Genomic DNA, 16,028 nt, shown 5'->3' on the forward strand with positions numbered 1-16,028 from the left:
ACGTGCACGACGCACTGCTTTCGGGGCGTAAATGCGAGCGCTGGGAATATAGGCTCTCGAGCCTCCGTGCAGCGCTGCCTCCTGAAGAAACAAATTGCTGTTATTTACATGATCGACCCTCCCGCTTCGGGCCACTTTTATCAGTTATCGCCGTCATTCATATTCGTTACAGCGACGGCCAGAACGGTATTTCGGGAACGTCGCGCCATCGGAGAATTCCCGCCCGAGCACTGGTTTGCTCCGTTGAAAGTACGTGCCACGATATGCAAAACGTTCAGTCGCGCAGTGAGTAAGTGCTGCGCGCGATATGCGGGGCAATGATGACAAATGTTGGTCGATGCTCACCCCAGCCGAGCGCGTAGTAGAGCCGGAAGGGCGCGTCCTGCCGGAAGACGGAGACTGCGACGCGCGAGTGCAGCAGCAGTCCCTCGACGAACATCCAATTGATGGAGGCCGTGGCCGCGTACATCTTCAGCGACAGCACGCACTTGCACAGCACGGGCTGCAACGTGAGAAACGAAAAAGATATAAATAACGAAGCTTGCACTAAGTCGCGCAAGTCTTTAAACAGCGAAGCTGGACGATTCTGAAGTCTAATCTGGTTGCTTCTAGGTTGTTGCTAGGCTTCAGCTAGGTGATGCTAGGTTGTTTCTAGGTTGCTTCTAGGTTGTTGCTAGGCTTCAGCTAGGTGATGCTAGGTTGTTTCTAGGTTGCTTCTAGGTTGTTGCTAGGCTTCAGCTAGGTGATGCTAGGTTGTTTCTAGGTTGCTTCTAGGTTGTTGCTAGGCTTCAGCTAGGTGATGCTAGGTTGTATCTAGGTTGCTTCTAGGTTGTTGCTAGGCTTTAGCTAGGTGATGCTAGGGTGCTTCTAGGTTGCTTCTAGGTTGTTGCTAGGCTTTAGCTAGCTGATGCTAGGTGTTTCTAGGATGCTTCTAGGTTGTTGCTAGACTTTGGCTAGGTGATGCTAGATTGCTTCTAGGTTGTTGCTAGGCTTTAGCTAGGTGATGCTAGGTTGTTTCTAGGTTGCTTCTATGTTGTTGCTAGGCATTAGTTAGGTGATGCTGGGTTGTTTCTAGGTTGCTTCTAGATTGTTGCTAGGCTTTAGCATAGGTGACGCTAGGTCGTTTCTAGGTTGCTTCTAGGTTGTTGCTAGGCTTTAGCTAGGTGATGCTAGGTTGTCTCTAGGTTTCTTCTAGGTTGTTGCTAGGCTTTAGCTAGGTGATGTTAGGGTGTTTCTAGGTTGCTTCTAGGTTGTTGCTAGGCTTTAGCTAGGTGAAGCTAGGTGTTTCTAGGATGCTTCTAGGTTGTTGCTAGACTTTGGCTAGGTGATGCTAGATTGCTTCTAGGTTGTTGCTAGGCTTTAGCTAGATGATGCTAGGTTGTCTCTAGGTTGCTTCTAGGTTGTTGCTAGGCTTTAGCTAGGTGATGTTAGGGTGTTTCTAGGTTGCTTCTAGGTTGTTGCTAGGCTTTAGCTAGGTGATGCTAGGTGTTTCTAGGATGCTTCTAGGTTGTTGCTAGACTTTGGCTAGGTGATGCTAGATTGCTTCTAGGTTGTTGCTAGGCTTTAGCTAGGTGATGCTAGGTTGTTTCTAGGTTGCTTCTACGTTGTTGCTAGGCATTAGTTAGGTGATGCTGGGTTGTTTCTAGGTTGCTTCTAGATTGTTGCTAGGCTTTAGCATAGGTGATGCTAGGTCGTTTCTAGGTTGCTTCTAGGTTGTTGCTAGGCTTTAGCTAGGTGATGCTAGGTTGTCTCTAGGTTGCTTCTAGGTTGTTGCTAGGCTTTAGCTAGGTGATGTTAGGGTGTTTCTAGGTTGCTTCTAGGTTGTTGCTAGGCTTTAGCTAGGTGATGTTAGGGTGTTTCTAGGTTGCTTCTAGGTTGTTGCTAGGCTTTAGCTAGGTGAAGCTAGGTGTTTCTAGGATGCTTCTAGGTTGTTGCTAGACTTTGGCTAGGTGATGCTAGATTGCTTCTAGGTTGTTGCTAGGCTTTAGCTAGATGATGCTAGGTTGTCTCTAGGTTGCTTCTAGGTTGTTGCTAGGCTTTAGCTAGGTGATGTTAGGGTGTTTCTAGGTTGCTTCTAGGTTGTTGCTAGGCTTTAGCTAGGTGATGCTAGGTGTTTCTAGGATGCTTCTAGGTTGTTGCTAGACTTTGGCTAGGTGATGCTAGATTGCTTCTAGGTTGTTGCTAGGCTTTAGCTAGGTGATGCTAGGTTGTTTCTAGGTTGCTTCTATGTTGTTGCTAGGCATTAGTTAGGTGATGCTGGGTTGTTTCTAGGTTGCTTCTAGATTGTTGCTAGGCTTTAGCATAGGTGATGCTAGGTCGTTTCTAGGTTGCTTCTAGGTTGTTGCTAGGCTTTAGCTAGGTGATGCTAGGTTGTCTCTAGGTTGCTTCTAGGTTGTTGCTAGGCTTTAGCTAGGTGATGTTAGGGTGTTTCTAGGTTGCTTCTAGGTTGTGGCTAGGCTTTAGCTAGGTGAAGCTAGGTTGGTTCTAGGTTGCTTCTAGATTGTTGCTAGGCTTTAGCATAGGTGATGCTAGGTCGTTTCTGAGTTGCTTCTAAGTTGTTACTAGGCTTTAGCATAGGTGAAGCTAGGTTGGTTCTAGGTTGCTTCTAGGTTGTTGCTAGGCTTTAGCTAGGTGATGTTAGGGTGTTTCTAGGTTGCTTCTAGGTTGTTGCTAGGCTTTAGCTAGGTGAAGCTAGGTTGATTCTAGGTTGCTTCTAGATTGTTGCTAGGCTTTAACATAGGTGATGCTAGGTCGTTTCTGAGTTGCTTCTAAGTTGTTACTAGGCTTTAGCATAGGTGAAGCTAGGTTGGTTCTAGGTTGCTTCTAGGTTGTTGCTAGGCTTTAGCTAGGTGATGTTAGGGTGTTTCTAGGTTGCTTCTAGGTTGTTGCTAGGCTTTAGCTAGGTGATGCTAGGTTGTTTCTATGTTGCTTCTCACCGCAGAGGGGTTCATGTTAAACCACAGAAAGTCACAGACGCGACACGGATGTCCAAAATCCAGAGACAGGAACTCGTGCTGACACCGAGCGTTCGCACCTCCCGCAGATCTACGGGCACGTCGTCATTCGCTTCCATCGCTTCGTGGTCTTCTCGCAGCTGCCGTCACCTTTCCCGTTCCCTAGTATTCCTTTGTTGCACGTACCGCTGAGACACTTCGTACAGATGTTTCAGCGAATCTGAAACTTGCGCCCACGGTGTTTATCACTGGGTTAATCCCTCCCTACTGAAACGTTCCGTATTCCATTCCAATAATTCCTTATGTTTCCGTAAGAATCTTACGGAAATATATGGAAAATATACGGAAAATATACGGAAAATATATGGATTCCGTATGGAAACATATGGAATTATTCGAATGGCACACGGAACGTTTCAGTAGGGCTACCGTTTAATAAATCTTTTACCATTCGCTGGTTACGTCTCTCTAGAAATATTAATTGGTGTTCGGCGCCCGTCCGCTGCCTTCTTCATTTTTATTGGAGCAGTGGCGACTAGTGGGATTTGCACAATATCTGGGGCACATAAGCGTTTATGAAGGTGATAGCTTTTTTGTACACGCCTAAGTTTCCGCGGCCGGCTTAGACGGCGTCACTGTTAAAAACTTGTGATCGATAGATAGATAGCGTTCTTTAATGATATTTCCGGAGAACTTAGCCTGGCTTGCTACTCCAGGTGTCGGGTGATGACTATGCTATATATGCAATATACACACTAGGGATGGGTGAATATTCGGGCGCTTTGAATATTCGAACGAACATTACAGTACTGGAATTCGCTTCGTCACAAATTTAGATTATTCTAAATTTAGAAGTATTCGAAATGAACGAACTTATGTATGTTTGAGCACATAAAACTTCTTGTAAAGATGGTTTTGCTGCAGCGTGCAGCAGCTATGTCGTGAAATCACCCATTCAAAGGGAATTCGCATTGCCTCGAAGCCACACTTCAAGGTTAAATGTACATACTACCTTCACCTCAATTAATTATTTTGTAAGTTTAAAAATGTGTTATACGGGTTTTTATGCGCTAAATATTGTAACTTTTAAAACCTAACCTATTGTACCAGTTATAACTTGCACCTTCCTGCTATACAAATGTTGCTTCCACTTCATTCCAACCAAAAAAGTGACATTGGAACTATTCGATTCGAAATCATTCGACCATATTTTCGATTCCAACTTCAAACTTACTATTCGCCCATACCTAATGCACACAAATAATGCGTCTAATAATACCCAAATAATACAGACTTGATGCCTCCAGGTAGTTTGTGAGGTATCATTGGTCAGCTGCCAGCTCGCAACAAGATCACCAGCTACGTGACGCCAGCAGGCAAAATAAGATTGAGGTAGTTTGTGAGGTATCATTGGTCAGCTGCCAGCTCGCAATAAGATCACCAGCTACGTGACGCCAGCAGGCAAAATGAGATTGTTCCACACTCGCCGTCATGACTTCGAGTGGCACTGACTAACACTCCCACGTTTGCATGCACCCCAAAAAGTGAACAGGAGGACGACCGCCGCCGTAGCTCAATTGGTAGAGCATCGGACGCCTTATTCGAAGGTTGTAGGTTCGGTCCCTGTTGGCGGCAAGTGGTCTTTTCGGCTACTTTAATTTCCTCATAGTTATATCGTAATTACTACAAATAACGCCCCTATAATTTCCTTGGATTCACTGTCTGTTGGTTTTCATTAATCTTTTGTCTAACGAAGAAAACGAGCCCTTAAGTTCCCCTCCATTCGTAAAGACACACACACACACACACACACACACACACACACACACACACACACACACACACACACACACACACACACACACACACACACACACACACACACACACACACACACACACACACACAAATTCGCGTAGTCCTTACAAATACCAGCAGCGCTTTGGTGCTGCGTATCGCACAGGCGGTGCTTTGCCATGGGCCGAGGAGGTGCCGCACCACCAAGGCTAAGCCGCATTCTGAAACGACGACAGTCACACACAAGGTGCCCAATAATCTAATTCCGTCCACAAATTTCCAAATCTGGTCTTCTGGCTCCACGTCACTCCGGGCCACAAGTGAGAGTCAGCTGCCGTCGCTGTAAGCCGTGCACAAAACAGAACTTAACCAGTGTCTTTAACTAAACCACGCAGTACTTGCGCCATTAGGTTAAAAACAAAAAAAGGCACCGGTTTGCAAAGTCAGCTGTATTCCATTGGGCCAATGTAAGTTCACGTTCAAGCGTGTACAGCTTTCGCACTGCGCATGACCGTGACATCAAGATATAGAAAGCCACGAAAGTCAGTGAAAAGGTCAAGGGCTCAAACTCTCAACTATTCGCTTGTTTACTTTTATTGGCATTGAGAGCACAAGCATTCCAGCGAAATGCTTCAGACTCGAAGGAGTTATGGCAGTATGTGTACGGTGCACGACGTTGTTTCTGCACTGTCCTTCGGAATTTCGACTTCGGCTCGTTGCACACAACAGAAAATGCGAGAAATCTTGAAGACGCGCTTTACGAGAAGGAGTTACCCGGAATATCACGGGGGATGCTCCTTCGTTCGCAGCAAGATAAGCAGCGTTTAAATTAGCTGACGAAAACAGGGTCAACGTAAGCCTCATTAATACGGCTGCAGAACTATTGCGCGATCGCGCCATTTACTTGAGACGATGCACTGGCAGTACAGAAAATAAATAGTCAAGTCAAGTTATTCGCGGTGTCTCGCTTGCGGCTGCAAAAATTCGTTTAAAGTGCGGCGGCCGCTGAAAGGCCGTTCAAAACGAGCTATTCTTTAGACGACTCGCAAATCCATTCCTTCGTTTTTTTAAGTCCTCTCAAGCAGACATTGGCAATACGTATTGGCATCCGCATGTCTTGTATACAAGCAGCTTGCGCGTTATAGCGGGGTTGATGGGTTTCAGCATGGCGTGCCCATGCTCGCTGTTATATTGCTCGCCTAAACAGATTCTGCGTGAACAAACAAGATGGAACAAGTAATCACGTGGGTTTTGATTATACGTTCGTGCTACAAGAATAAAGTGACGCTACCATGAGACACAAATGACAGGTGGGGACCGGTCGTAAATGACGGGCCGTAACACGAAAGTAATGACGTTAATGTCGTGTACGTCATGATTTACACGACACGGTCTTGAACGCTCACGGGCCGTTTCATCAACTTGATATGTACGAAAGTTGGTATGGCATCACATTAGTGTTCGAAGAACGTAAATGTCAGGTCATGCGTTGTATATGTATACCGGAATATGCGTTTCGTTAGCATGACACATGCCACATTATACATTCATGATTGCATGCATGAAAAGCATGTGCGATAGTGAACATGTCATGACGCGAAAGCCTTCATTTGTCTCAAAGCCAAACAATGAGGTATATGCCGCTTCTCGCTGACTGCTTCAAATCACATCGACTCCCACTGTGCGTGGGAATCGATGTGATGTGATTTGTTCAACAGTCTCGTTCTGTTTACACAGTTTGCTCTGTTTACAGAGCTCCACTGTTCTGTTTACACTTTTCACTTTTCCGGTTTACTTTCATGGAATTACACAGCCGAGGTTATGCTACAATCATAACAAAGCAAGCTGTCAAACTACAAATGTAGTAAAAACTTTATCAGCACTGGAAGGTTTAAGGGCTGAGGCCACGGCTAACCCGACCGTAACGCTCGTGACTCCCCAAGCAAAACTACGCGCGCTATCCTAGATCCCCCAGATCCCTTCTCTATCGGTCCATAAGTGCACTTAATTCCTACACTGCACCTGTTTTGGCTACCTGTAGTCTTTCTAGGATGAACAGAGCCTCTTCCCGGAAGCTTAGGATTGAGACGGTCCTTCCTGTTACGGCCACCGGGGCCTGCGGGGCCCAACACCTGAGTCCCCGGAAGACGTCCAAGATGTTTTGCTCTTGCATCTAGTGCGTGTGCTTGCCACGTGCTGTGGCTAATCCCACGAAAGAACAGTACATACGGGATCGTTCTTAGGGCCAGGCTATTTGTAGCTGTAATCAAATAAACAGTTACACGCGTCCGTGTGACGGATTACCAGTTCGCAATCGAGCACTCGGGTTGTTCCATTCAGCGGGGCCCGATACTCGCGCTCGTATTGTGACTTACACGCGAATACACTTACCGCAGCGTGCAGGAACGCTTCGTTACTTGAAGCCATGACTTGGTCGGGTATAGATAAGGGAATGCCTGACATAAACATGTCCAGGACGATCATACTGCCTTTCCTAGCGCGCGTTCACAGTAGGCGTTACGATGACACGTGGAGTTCAAGTCAAGTTATGGATCGAACTAAGGCGCCTTTCTGAATAGGGGGCTCGGAGGCCGCGGGGCTTGTTATTAAAAAAAAAATCACAGGCTCTCTTATGCATTCGCCTAAGACGAAGGCGAAAGCCTTCTTATTCTTCTTTAGCTTCTTCTGCTTCTCAATCGATGGTATTGATCCTAGCTTTTCGCGCCTAACGTGTCTTTGCAGTGCCTCCACGATTGGAGACATCGCAGCTTTCTGCACCCTCTCGTGGTTTTGAAGCACAGCCTCCAAGATCGGCCAACGTTTGACCAAGCGACGATGTCGCGCGATAACGTAATCGTATGACGTCATATCGACGTCGTCATGGCATCGTAATGACGTCACAAATTGTGACAATATGCGACGTCATGATGACATCAACGAGCCGTAATTTCTGATCATGCGACTTTTTGCACCGTTCGTGTTGACACCGACGACGCCCACGGTCACTTTTCGCGTTCGGAGAGGCGTCTAAGGCTTTTACCATAATACAGTCGAACCGGAGTATATCGAACTCGTCTAAATGGAATCATCTTTTATCGAACTATTTTCGAACACGACAATGCTCTAATGTCAATATATAGGAAAATTTAGGGCTGCATCGAACGAAAGTAGCAAGAACACTTGACATATCGAACACACGCCCCAAGAAGTTGGCTTTCTTTTACAAGAGGTGTGCTTTTTTTCTCGGAAGGGTACTTTCCCGCATGCATTTGGGAAAGTGAGCGGTGTGATTAGGAGGGCCTTATCGATACCGCATTTTCTCGCCTACAACCCGCCCCTGCATATAACCCCGACGCGAAAACAAGAATAAAAAAACAGCCCGTGCGTTGCCCTAAGCCGCCTTCTTTGCATAATCGTGAAGAAGTCCCGTGAAGCCAACTTACGCCCCAAAGTTCGCTTTGCAAGTACGGAAAATTCTTTAAAGTGTTTCATATCGAATTATACGATATATCAAACTAATTCCCCCCCCTTTCTTTAGCGAGATCGAAATGTGCGGGTTCGACTGTATAACTAAACGACCAATGGTCCGCTGAACCTAAAACTATGGACGTGCTGAATTTCGCATATTCATACTCCAACCCCGACAGAGTGCACAATCTCCTAAATTTCCGTTGCGCCACCCTCGGTACACCGCAGGTCGATTCTTGTCGTTTATCAGGACCTGTCTCTACACATATGTCCAATGTGAAGAAACTCGCCTTAAACGTGACTTAATGCAGAAGAAAAAAAATCTCTCTGTCAACAACACGAAGGCAGTTCCCTATATGTTTCCGCTTTGATAACTTCGTTTAACCAGAGTCCTTCAATACGTTTGGTTTAGTCATACTTTCCCAGGAGAAGTGAAATGTCTCACACCAGATATAAGTACGGACTGAAGATGAGTCATGAAGGATTTAAATTTAACATTGTAAATACTGGATGGTTCCGCTAATACATAAAACAAACGCATTAAATACGCGGTGTTTTCGCTCACTCTCTCAAGCCGTAACCTTAATCGCCTGTTGATCAAGTGCGCCACAGACGGGTCCCCACATAAATAGGTCGAGTTTAACGCTCAAAACACGCAGCTTTATTCGTTTGACTTCTCGTTTTGTGCAGCCCATTAGACACATCCGCAGAAAAAGAATGTATTGCGAGAAAACAGTCAAACCTAATTCTGCACCCTTTGCTTCAGTAATGCCGCGATGCGCTTCGTCTTAGCGCCAACAAATCGCGCCGCCACTTAGCTTCCGGGACAGTGCGCGTGGCATGCATAAATAATGCCGGGCGCCAAGATGGACGACGCCCCTGGGATTTCGAGATAATGGTCTTGCTGAATGAGAAATATGGGGCGAACAAACACAAGGGGAGGATTCCGTCATGGTTTTCTGCTCCAAAATGTTCTAAACTCAACCTTCCCTAAAAGGAATGTCGTACCTGCGTATTAGACCATAGTATGTCTTTGTCCTGTCACGACGAGTCATGTTGTACTTCGTACGCCGTGTGTATTATTTAAACGTTTACTTTGAAATAGTGGATTGATTTGATCCTATGAAGCACGATCTAATTAATCCACTATTTCAAAGTAAACGTTTAAATAATACACACGGCGTACGAAGTACAACATGACTCGTGACTGGACAAAGACATACTATTCATGTTGTACTTCGTACGCCGTGTGTATTATTTAAACATCGACTGTTATGTACACACGAGCGAATATATCTTCTTAAACACCAGACGTGTGCTCTGCTGTTTTGTGCTGGTCGGACCAAATATTAACGACGGACATTATCAGAGACTTCATTCGCTGACTTTGGAACATTTCTTTATCATTTTGTTGTGATATGTGCCTATAAGTGTGTTTTTGCATATGTGTGCCCGAGTGTTCCATTTTACATGAACTGCCCTGTATGTTTTACTTTAAGATATCACTCAAAGGCTAAGGAGTAGCCGGCGACATAATTGTGCGCCAACATCTCCTTATATATCATATCAATAAAAAATTAAAAAAAGTGCATTGATTTGTACACTGCACGCTTAAATAACGTGCTTTTCCTTGCCGGTATTTTCGTGTCAGAACTTTATCATCACCCTTCGGTTACAGAGCGATTTGTTCTTAGTAGATAAGTCAGCCATAATCGATTATTGCAGACTTAAAGTTTCTCGCTCGCTCGCTCGCTCGCTCACTCACTCACTCACTCACTCACTCACTCACTCACTCACTCACTCACTCACTCACTCACTCACTCACTCACTCACTCACTCACTCACTCACTCACTCACTCACTCACTCACTCACTCACTCACTCACTCACTCACTCACTCACTCACTCACTCACTCACTCACTCACTCACTCACTCACTCACTCACTCACTCACTCACTCACTCACTCACTCACTCACTCACTCACTCACTCACTCACTCACTCACTCACTCACTCACTCACTCACTCACTCACTCACTCTCACAAATCGATCCATCATGGTCTGACTCGATTTAAAAGTAATCAGTGCAGCGTGGCTGTTAATATACAGGTTGAAAGACAACAACAACAACAACAACAACAACAACAACAACAACAAACCGTTTGCGCGAAGGGCGTCGGCGCATCTGGATGAAGCGCAAGCGGCGTGGACAGTACCACCAGCATGACCGCATGCACCGCCAGGGCGAGCATCAGGTTGCGATGCACTCTCGTCCTGGGACACTCCAGAGACCTGCGGTTGTTTTCAACGGGCAAATCGTTATATGTAAGTGCATAAAAAGCATCCGCACAAAATCTACCCGTGGTAATCTGCGCGACCACTCGGTATGTATTGGACTCTGCCCTTGGAGGTAGTCTTTATACGTCAGATATAGTGTGCGTACACAATGCTTCTGATTGTCTTTTTCTATTATTTTTTCTAGTTTTTCTTGTTTCTGGGCGTTTCTTCAACATTAACATCGTGATGATAGAGATAGCTCTAACGTAGCCTACCTTCCCATGTTTTTCATATATAAATTGGATGGATGGAAAAATATTTATTGCGCATCCGACGTGTTTGTGGACTGGGCTCCCGCCTAGGTGTCGGCTAGAAGGTCTTGCCTCCTAGCGGCTTTCTCGGCCTGCTGGGTTGCCCGGGGTTGCTCGTCCAGAGCTGAGCTGGGCAGGGTGGCCCGCAAATGCGCGCGGAGGCTGTATGTGAAGACCGCGCTCTCATTAGTGTGTATTTATCCATGGCATTCCCATAGGATATGTTCTAAGGGAGCTCGTGCCTCACAGTCTTTGCATTGATTGGTCGTATATATATATAATATATATATATATATATATATATATATATATATATATATATATATATATATATATATATATATATATATATATATATATATGTATATATTTGGATATACGTATAACATGTAGCAGTGACAGATGTTGGTCCCTTGTCAGAGTCTCCATGATGTGTGGGAGTGGGAGGACCGAATGACTGCATTCAATCACATTACTAAACATTATAAACTACAGAGGCGCGTTTACCCACCACCTCACGTTAAACTCAATAGGTCGCAGTCTTCCCAATAGCGACAGTTACAAACCAAGTCATATATAAATAAAAAAAATCATTTCCACATCTAAACCATACCTGATACAAAACGCGTAACAATAAAATCAAGCAGTCTCTTTGCATGGCTCACCTTTAAAACGAGGGAGTGTAGTTGTCTATAAATTAAATTTTGGGTTTTACGCACGGAACCACACATATTTTCAAGGGACACGCCGTAGTGAACGACTCCGGAATAATTTCGAACACCTGTGGTTAGTTAACAAGCACACGAATCCTTTAGTTTATTTTGCTTGCATTTCGCCCTCATTCGAAATGCGGGTGCCGTGACCAGTAATCGAACCCACGTCCTCGGTCTCACGAACGCAACACCTCAGCAGTTAAGCTACCACGGCGTGTAAAGCAATGTGAGACGCAGGCAGTACAGCGATGGCAGTTTTATGGCTGCAAACACGGAATGTCTGGAACGATGCGTGAAAATTCCGAGTCCTACCTGAAGTAGCAGAAGATGAACATGCTCGCCGACAGGAAAATGAGCGACAGCAGGGAGAACAGTAGTAAAATGTAGACGACTGCCAAGGAGACGGCGGAACTGCTCTGCTGACCGGACTGCAAGAAGTTAGGAGAGAGGGATAGATAGATAGATAGATAGATAGATAGATAGATAGATAGATAGATAGATAGATAGATAGATAGATAGATAGATAGATAGATAGATAGATAGATAGATAGATAGATAGATAGATAGATAGATAGATAGATAGATAGATAGATAGATAGATAGATAGATAGATAGATAGATAGATATCCCCCCCCCCTCCCCCGAAAAAAATTCGTGGCTATGGGCCTGCTCTCCTATATTTCTAAAGGAGAAAATGTGTCAAGGGAGTAGACAGTGCTGCCGTTACTACACTTTTTACTACCTATTTTTAAGAGTCTACGCACCATGTCATATGCTATGCTTTCCCAAGACGCTTTCCCGAAACGTTTACCTGTTTTTTTTTAACTCTGGTACGTGAGCAATGCAGTGGAATGTAACCAGTAACCTGTATACCGCCACTGCGGCTGCTCTCACCTGCTGATTGATCAAACCGAGACACTCGGTGTAGTTGGTCCAGTTCCCCCACAGCCAGTTGCCGTCATCTCCGCACACTCGGTAGGCGTAGAGGCCTGGGCAAATCACGAGACAGAGGTGCGGTCGTCATCGGAAGCTCTAAGAAAAATGCAATACACTGCGCGTAAGCTTATGTCAGAAAAACGGGACTCTACCGACGAAAAAGAAAAGCTAGGAGTACTTTTCAGGTTTGAGTTTGAGTGGAACGGGAATCGTTATTGGGCCTTGTATACGCCTCACCTTTCTCATTCGCTTGCCATGGTTAGGTTCCTGGCGGACACCTCAATCTAACATTGTTCTTTTGCGTGCTGTCAGCTCAAGCCAATATAGTGGACAAGGAGAGCATTTGGAGAATTAGTCCGCAGATGACTAGCACGAAAAGTCAAATTTATAACGATAAAGGTGCAATAAACAGTGCTTAGCTCCCATCAGTCTCGCTGTGTGTTAACACGACAGCGTTAAAGAGCTCGTTTCGCAGAAATTCCGGCGTTGGCGTCGGTGTCGGCGTCGTTGGTTGTGAGCGAAAAATCATCGTCTTGTTCGTCACCGAGAAATCGCGAAAGATGCAAATAAAATAAATGACAAAAATTTTATCCAGGCCATATGCGTGGCAAGGAGGTGTTCTACCACAGAGCCACGATATTGCTTGAAGCTGCTTCGAAAAGAAAAGAAACACTACATGAATGTCATTTAGTGGAATGAGTCACCTTAACGCGTGTAATATTGCGTGTCAAAAGCGTAGAATCGCGCCAGGCGTCAAAGCATGTGAATTGCGCAACGATTTTGCGTTTTAAAGGCCCACTCATTACGAAGAGCTCAGACATATTTTATCATCATCAGCTGCAAAATCATCAAAAAAAGTGAACAGCTGCATAGGTTCGCGTGTTGCCTTACGGACGCGTAGCGGGGCCTTCGCTTATTCGCAAAAAGGAAGAATTATGGCGCAGTGGGGACTTCGCAACTGTATTTGCAGTAGGCATTCTAGGATAGTTTGAAACGACCAGCGTTACGCGTTCGTTTCCTTACGGCACGGTTGAGGCATGCACCGATAACCGAAGCGACGATATCATTTGTGAAGGCGATGCGCACGGGGTCCGATTACGCTGTCGCGTTCTACTCTTGAAGGCGAAGCTCAAGCGTCCTCCAAGTTTTTTTCACGTCGGTGTTGTCAAACAAGGCACGGATTCCACTGTTCCCATTCCAGCAAGACAGCTAGGACTACACACTGATGCAAAATGTAACAGAAAAGTTCCTCTATTCGCCCGAACTAACGTGTTTTTTATAGTCACCTTTAGTACTTGCTGTTAATCGTTGGAATAAAAGAAAGAGAGGGAGGCGTGACACATGGCATACTGAACGCGCCTCCTACGAGACACAATTAATTAGAAAGCGATGCGCCATATTCTGCTTCCTTCTGACATCGCGAAACTTGCTCACTAATGTATTCTAATAACACTTATTCTTTCTCCAAGCGCAGTAAAGCTTCCGCTTTGAAGGAAAAAAAAAAAGCGGCTACCGAGTCACGCGCTTAATTAGGAAAGAAAATGGGCGCGAATTGACCCTCCACGTCTAATCTTCCGCGGTCCTCGCTGCCGACGGCATATACGAGAAATGAACAAAAGACAAAGGTTACTTCTCAGTTTGTACACGCGTCCACGCTTTCGGAGACATGCTTCGGTTCCTGTAAGAACACGTAGTTCTCATTGGCTTTGCCTGCGAGGCTGTAGATCCGCCTTCAGCCCATATTTCCTTTTTCTTCTTTCTCTTTTTCTTTTCCTTCTTCTTCGTCTTCTCTCCATCCGCCCTCCTCCCGTCAGTGTTCTTGCGCATCTTCACGCTGTCGTGTCGTCATGCCCTTTCTATTACGTCACCTCGCACTTTCGTCCAATAAGCGCCGGTCGACCGTGTCTACAGCACTATATAGTCTTATACACAGCCTCGTCTCCGTCTCCCCACTTCTCCTTTCAGTGTGCTCTCTATTCTCGCGATGCCTCGCGCGACAGGAGAAGCTGCTCGAGATACGGGATCACGTCGGCCCAAACCCACAATAGACGCGTCTCCATGGTCCGGGCGCCGTGTAGCCTCTTACTTCGAAGGCGCGTGGTGGCACAATTAATTCCGCTCCAGGAGGTCGACAGGCGCAGCCGTATACGAGGTCGCCCGTTGAGCCAACCGCTCATTAACGGCAAAACGCGGTGGCCGCCTCGAAGAGAGAAAAAATAAGAAGGCGAATCGACGAGATTGGTATATATAACAAAGCCGACTCAATCGAACGTCTCGGCGGTGATTTGACTCGCCCCGTAATGAATGGCGCTTCAGTTCGCGCTTGACCTTGCGTAAGAAAGTTGGTATTCGTACTCTGCAATAATGGCTGTCTACCACCTACTGTTCGTTAATGAATAGGTAGTGCAACGTTTTACTTTAACACCGAGCGGTGCAATAAGGGCGAAACAACGGTCGTGTCGTCTAAAGGCATAAGTAAGAGTTAGTCGGTGATCCCTAATGAAACACGACTGCGGTGGCGGAAACAGACCAGCAGCGAAAAAACACCTGCATATTAACGGTTCGGTTTCAGTTACACACATGCGTATATTACACAGCTGATACGCATGTCTGTGAAGCTGGACATTAGCCATTAGTCGGAAAATCGGCGTTTGTGGTATTGCCTATTCTTATTATTCGTCCGTTGTCTGTTGGTCGGACAGGTTTTATTGCGCGTCGTAAGGGCGCGTGCTCTGTCCTTGGATTCGTAGAGTCACAAAAAAGAACACGCACGCACGCACGCACGCACACACGCACACACACACACACACACACACACACACACACACACACACACACACACACACACACACACACACACACACACACACGCACGCACGCACTCACTCACTCACTCACTCACTCACTCACTCACTCACTCACTCACTCACTCACTCACTCACTCACTCACTCACTCACTCACTCACTCACTCACTCACTCACTCACTCACTCACTCACTCACTCACTCACTCACTCACAAACACACATACACACCAGCACACACACACGCCTTGATAGAATTGATCGCAAGAGAAAATTTCAGCCAATCGTCATGTTGGGCATATAATTAGTGAAGCCGGTTAGCCAATTTCAATGAGGCGCGTACGAACGAAGACGCTTTCTGAATTCGGCCCTGTAGTGTGTTATTTCTCGTCCTTCGCACCTTTCACAATGGAAGAGGCACTGCGGAGAGACACTGCGCAGTGCATTTCGGAAATTTTTCACAAGAACGGCTGTAACATTGAGCTGTCTCCGTAGACGTGTGATTGTCTCCCATAGATCTGTCAAATACGTCTCTCGTATGATTTCATCACTTGAAACAGACATTTAAAACTCTCTATTCTATTTCTGTATTATAACGACCACTTAACGGTACACGAAAAAATTTGTTTCTTTTACCAACGACGATCTCCAGCCCAATCTTCCATTGTGGCGCCCTGGTAAAATATTTGCTCGTTAATATTCACGTCGGCACGTTACACCGTGTTAACATAATAAAACTGAGCGAAGGCATTCAACGGAACGTGTGCCT

At 45.7% G+C, this 16,028-nt stretch overlaps 1 protein-coding gene across 1 annotated transcript in view; it reads right to left on the minus strand.

Moving 5' to 3' along the window:
- LOC119406415 (corticotropin-releasing factor receptor 2) overlaps nucleotides 1–16,028 on the minus strand; it is a 239,329-nt gene that overhangs the window by 23,763 nt on the left and 199,538 nt on the right. Inside the window, exons 3-6 of the mRNA XM_037673160.2 lie at nucleotides 12,415–12,509; nucleotides 11,833–11,948; nucleotides 10,379–10,511; nucleotides 346–502 (exon numbers count right to left, since the gene is read on the minus strand). Coding sequence (XP_037529088.1) covers nucleotides 346–502; nucleotides 10,379–10,511; nucleotides 11,833–11,948; nucleotides 12,415–12,509 — 501 coding nt within the window. The remainder of the gene's footprint in view (nucleotides 1–345; nucleotides 503–10,378; nucleotides 10,512–11,832; nucleotides 11,949–12,414; nucleotides 12,510–16,028) is intronic.

The sequence above is a fragment of the Rhipicephalus sanguineus genome, chromosome 10 (assembly GCF_013339695.2).
Source record: "Rhipicephalus sanguineus isolate Rsan-2018 chromosome 10, BIME_Rsan_1.4, whole genome shotgun sequence".
Lineage (NCBI taxonomy): Eukaryota > Metazoa > Arthropoda > Arachnida > Ixodida > Ixodidae > Rhipicephalus > Rhipicephalus sanguineus.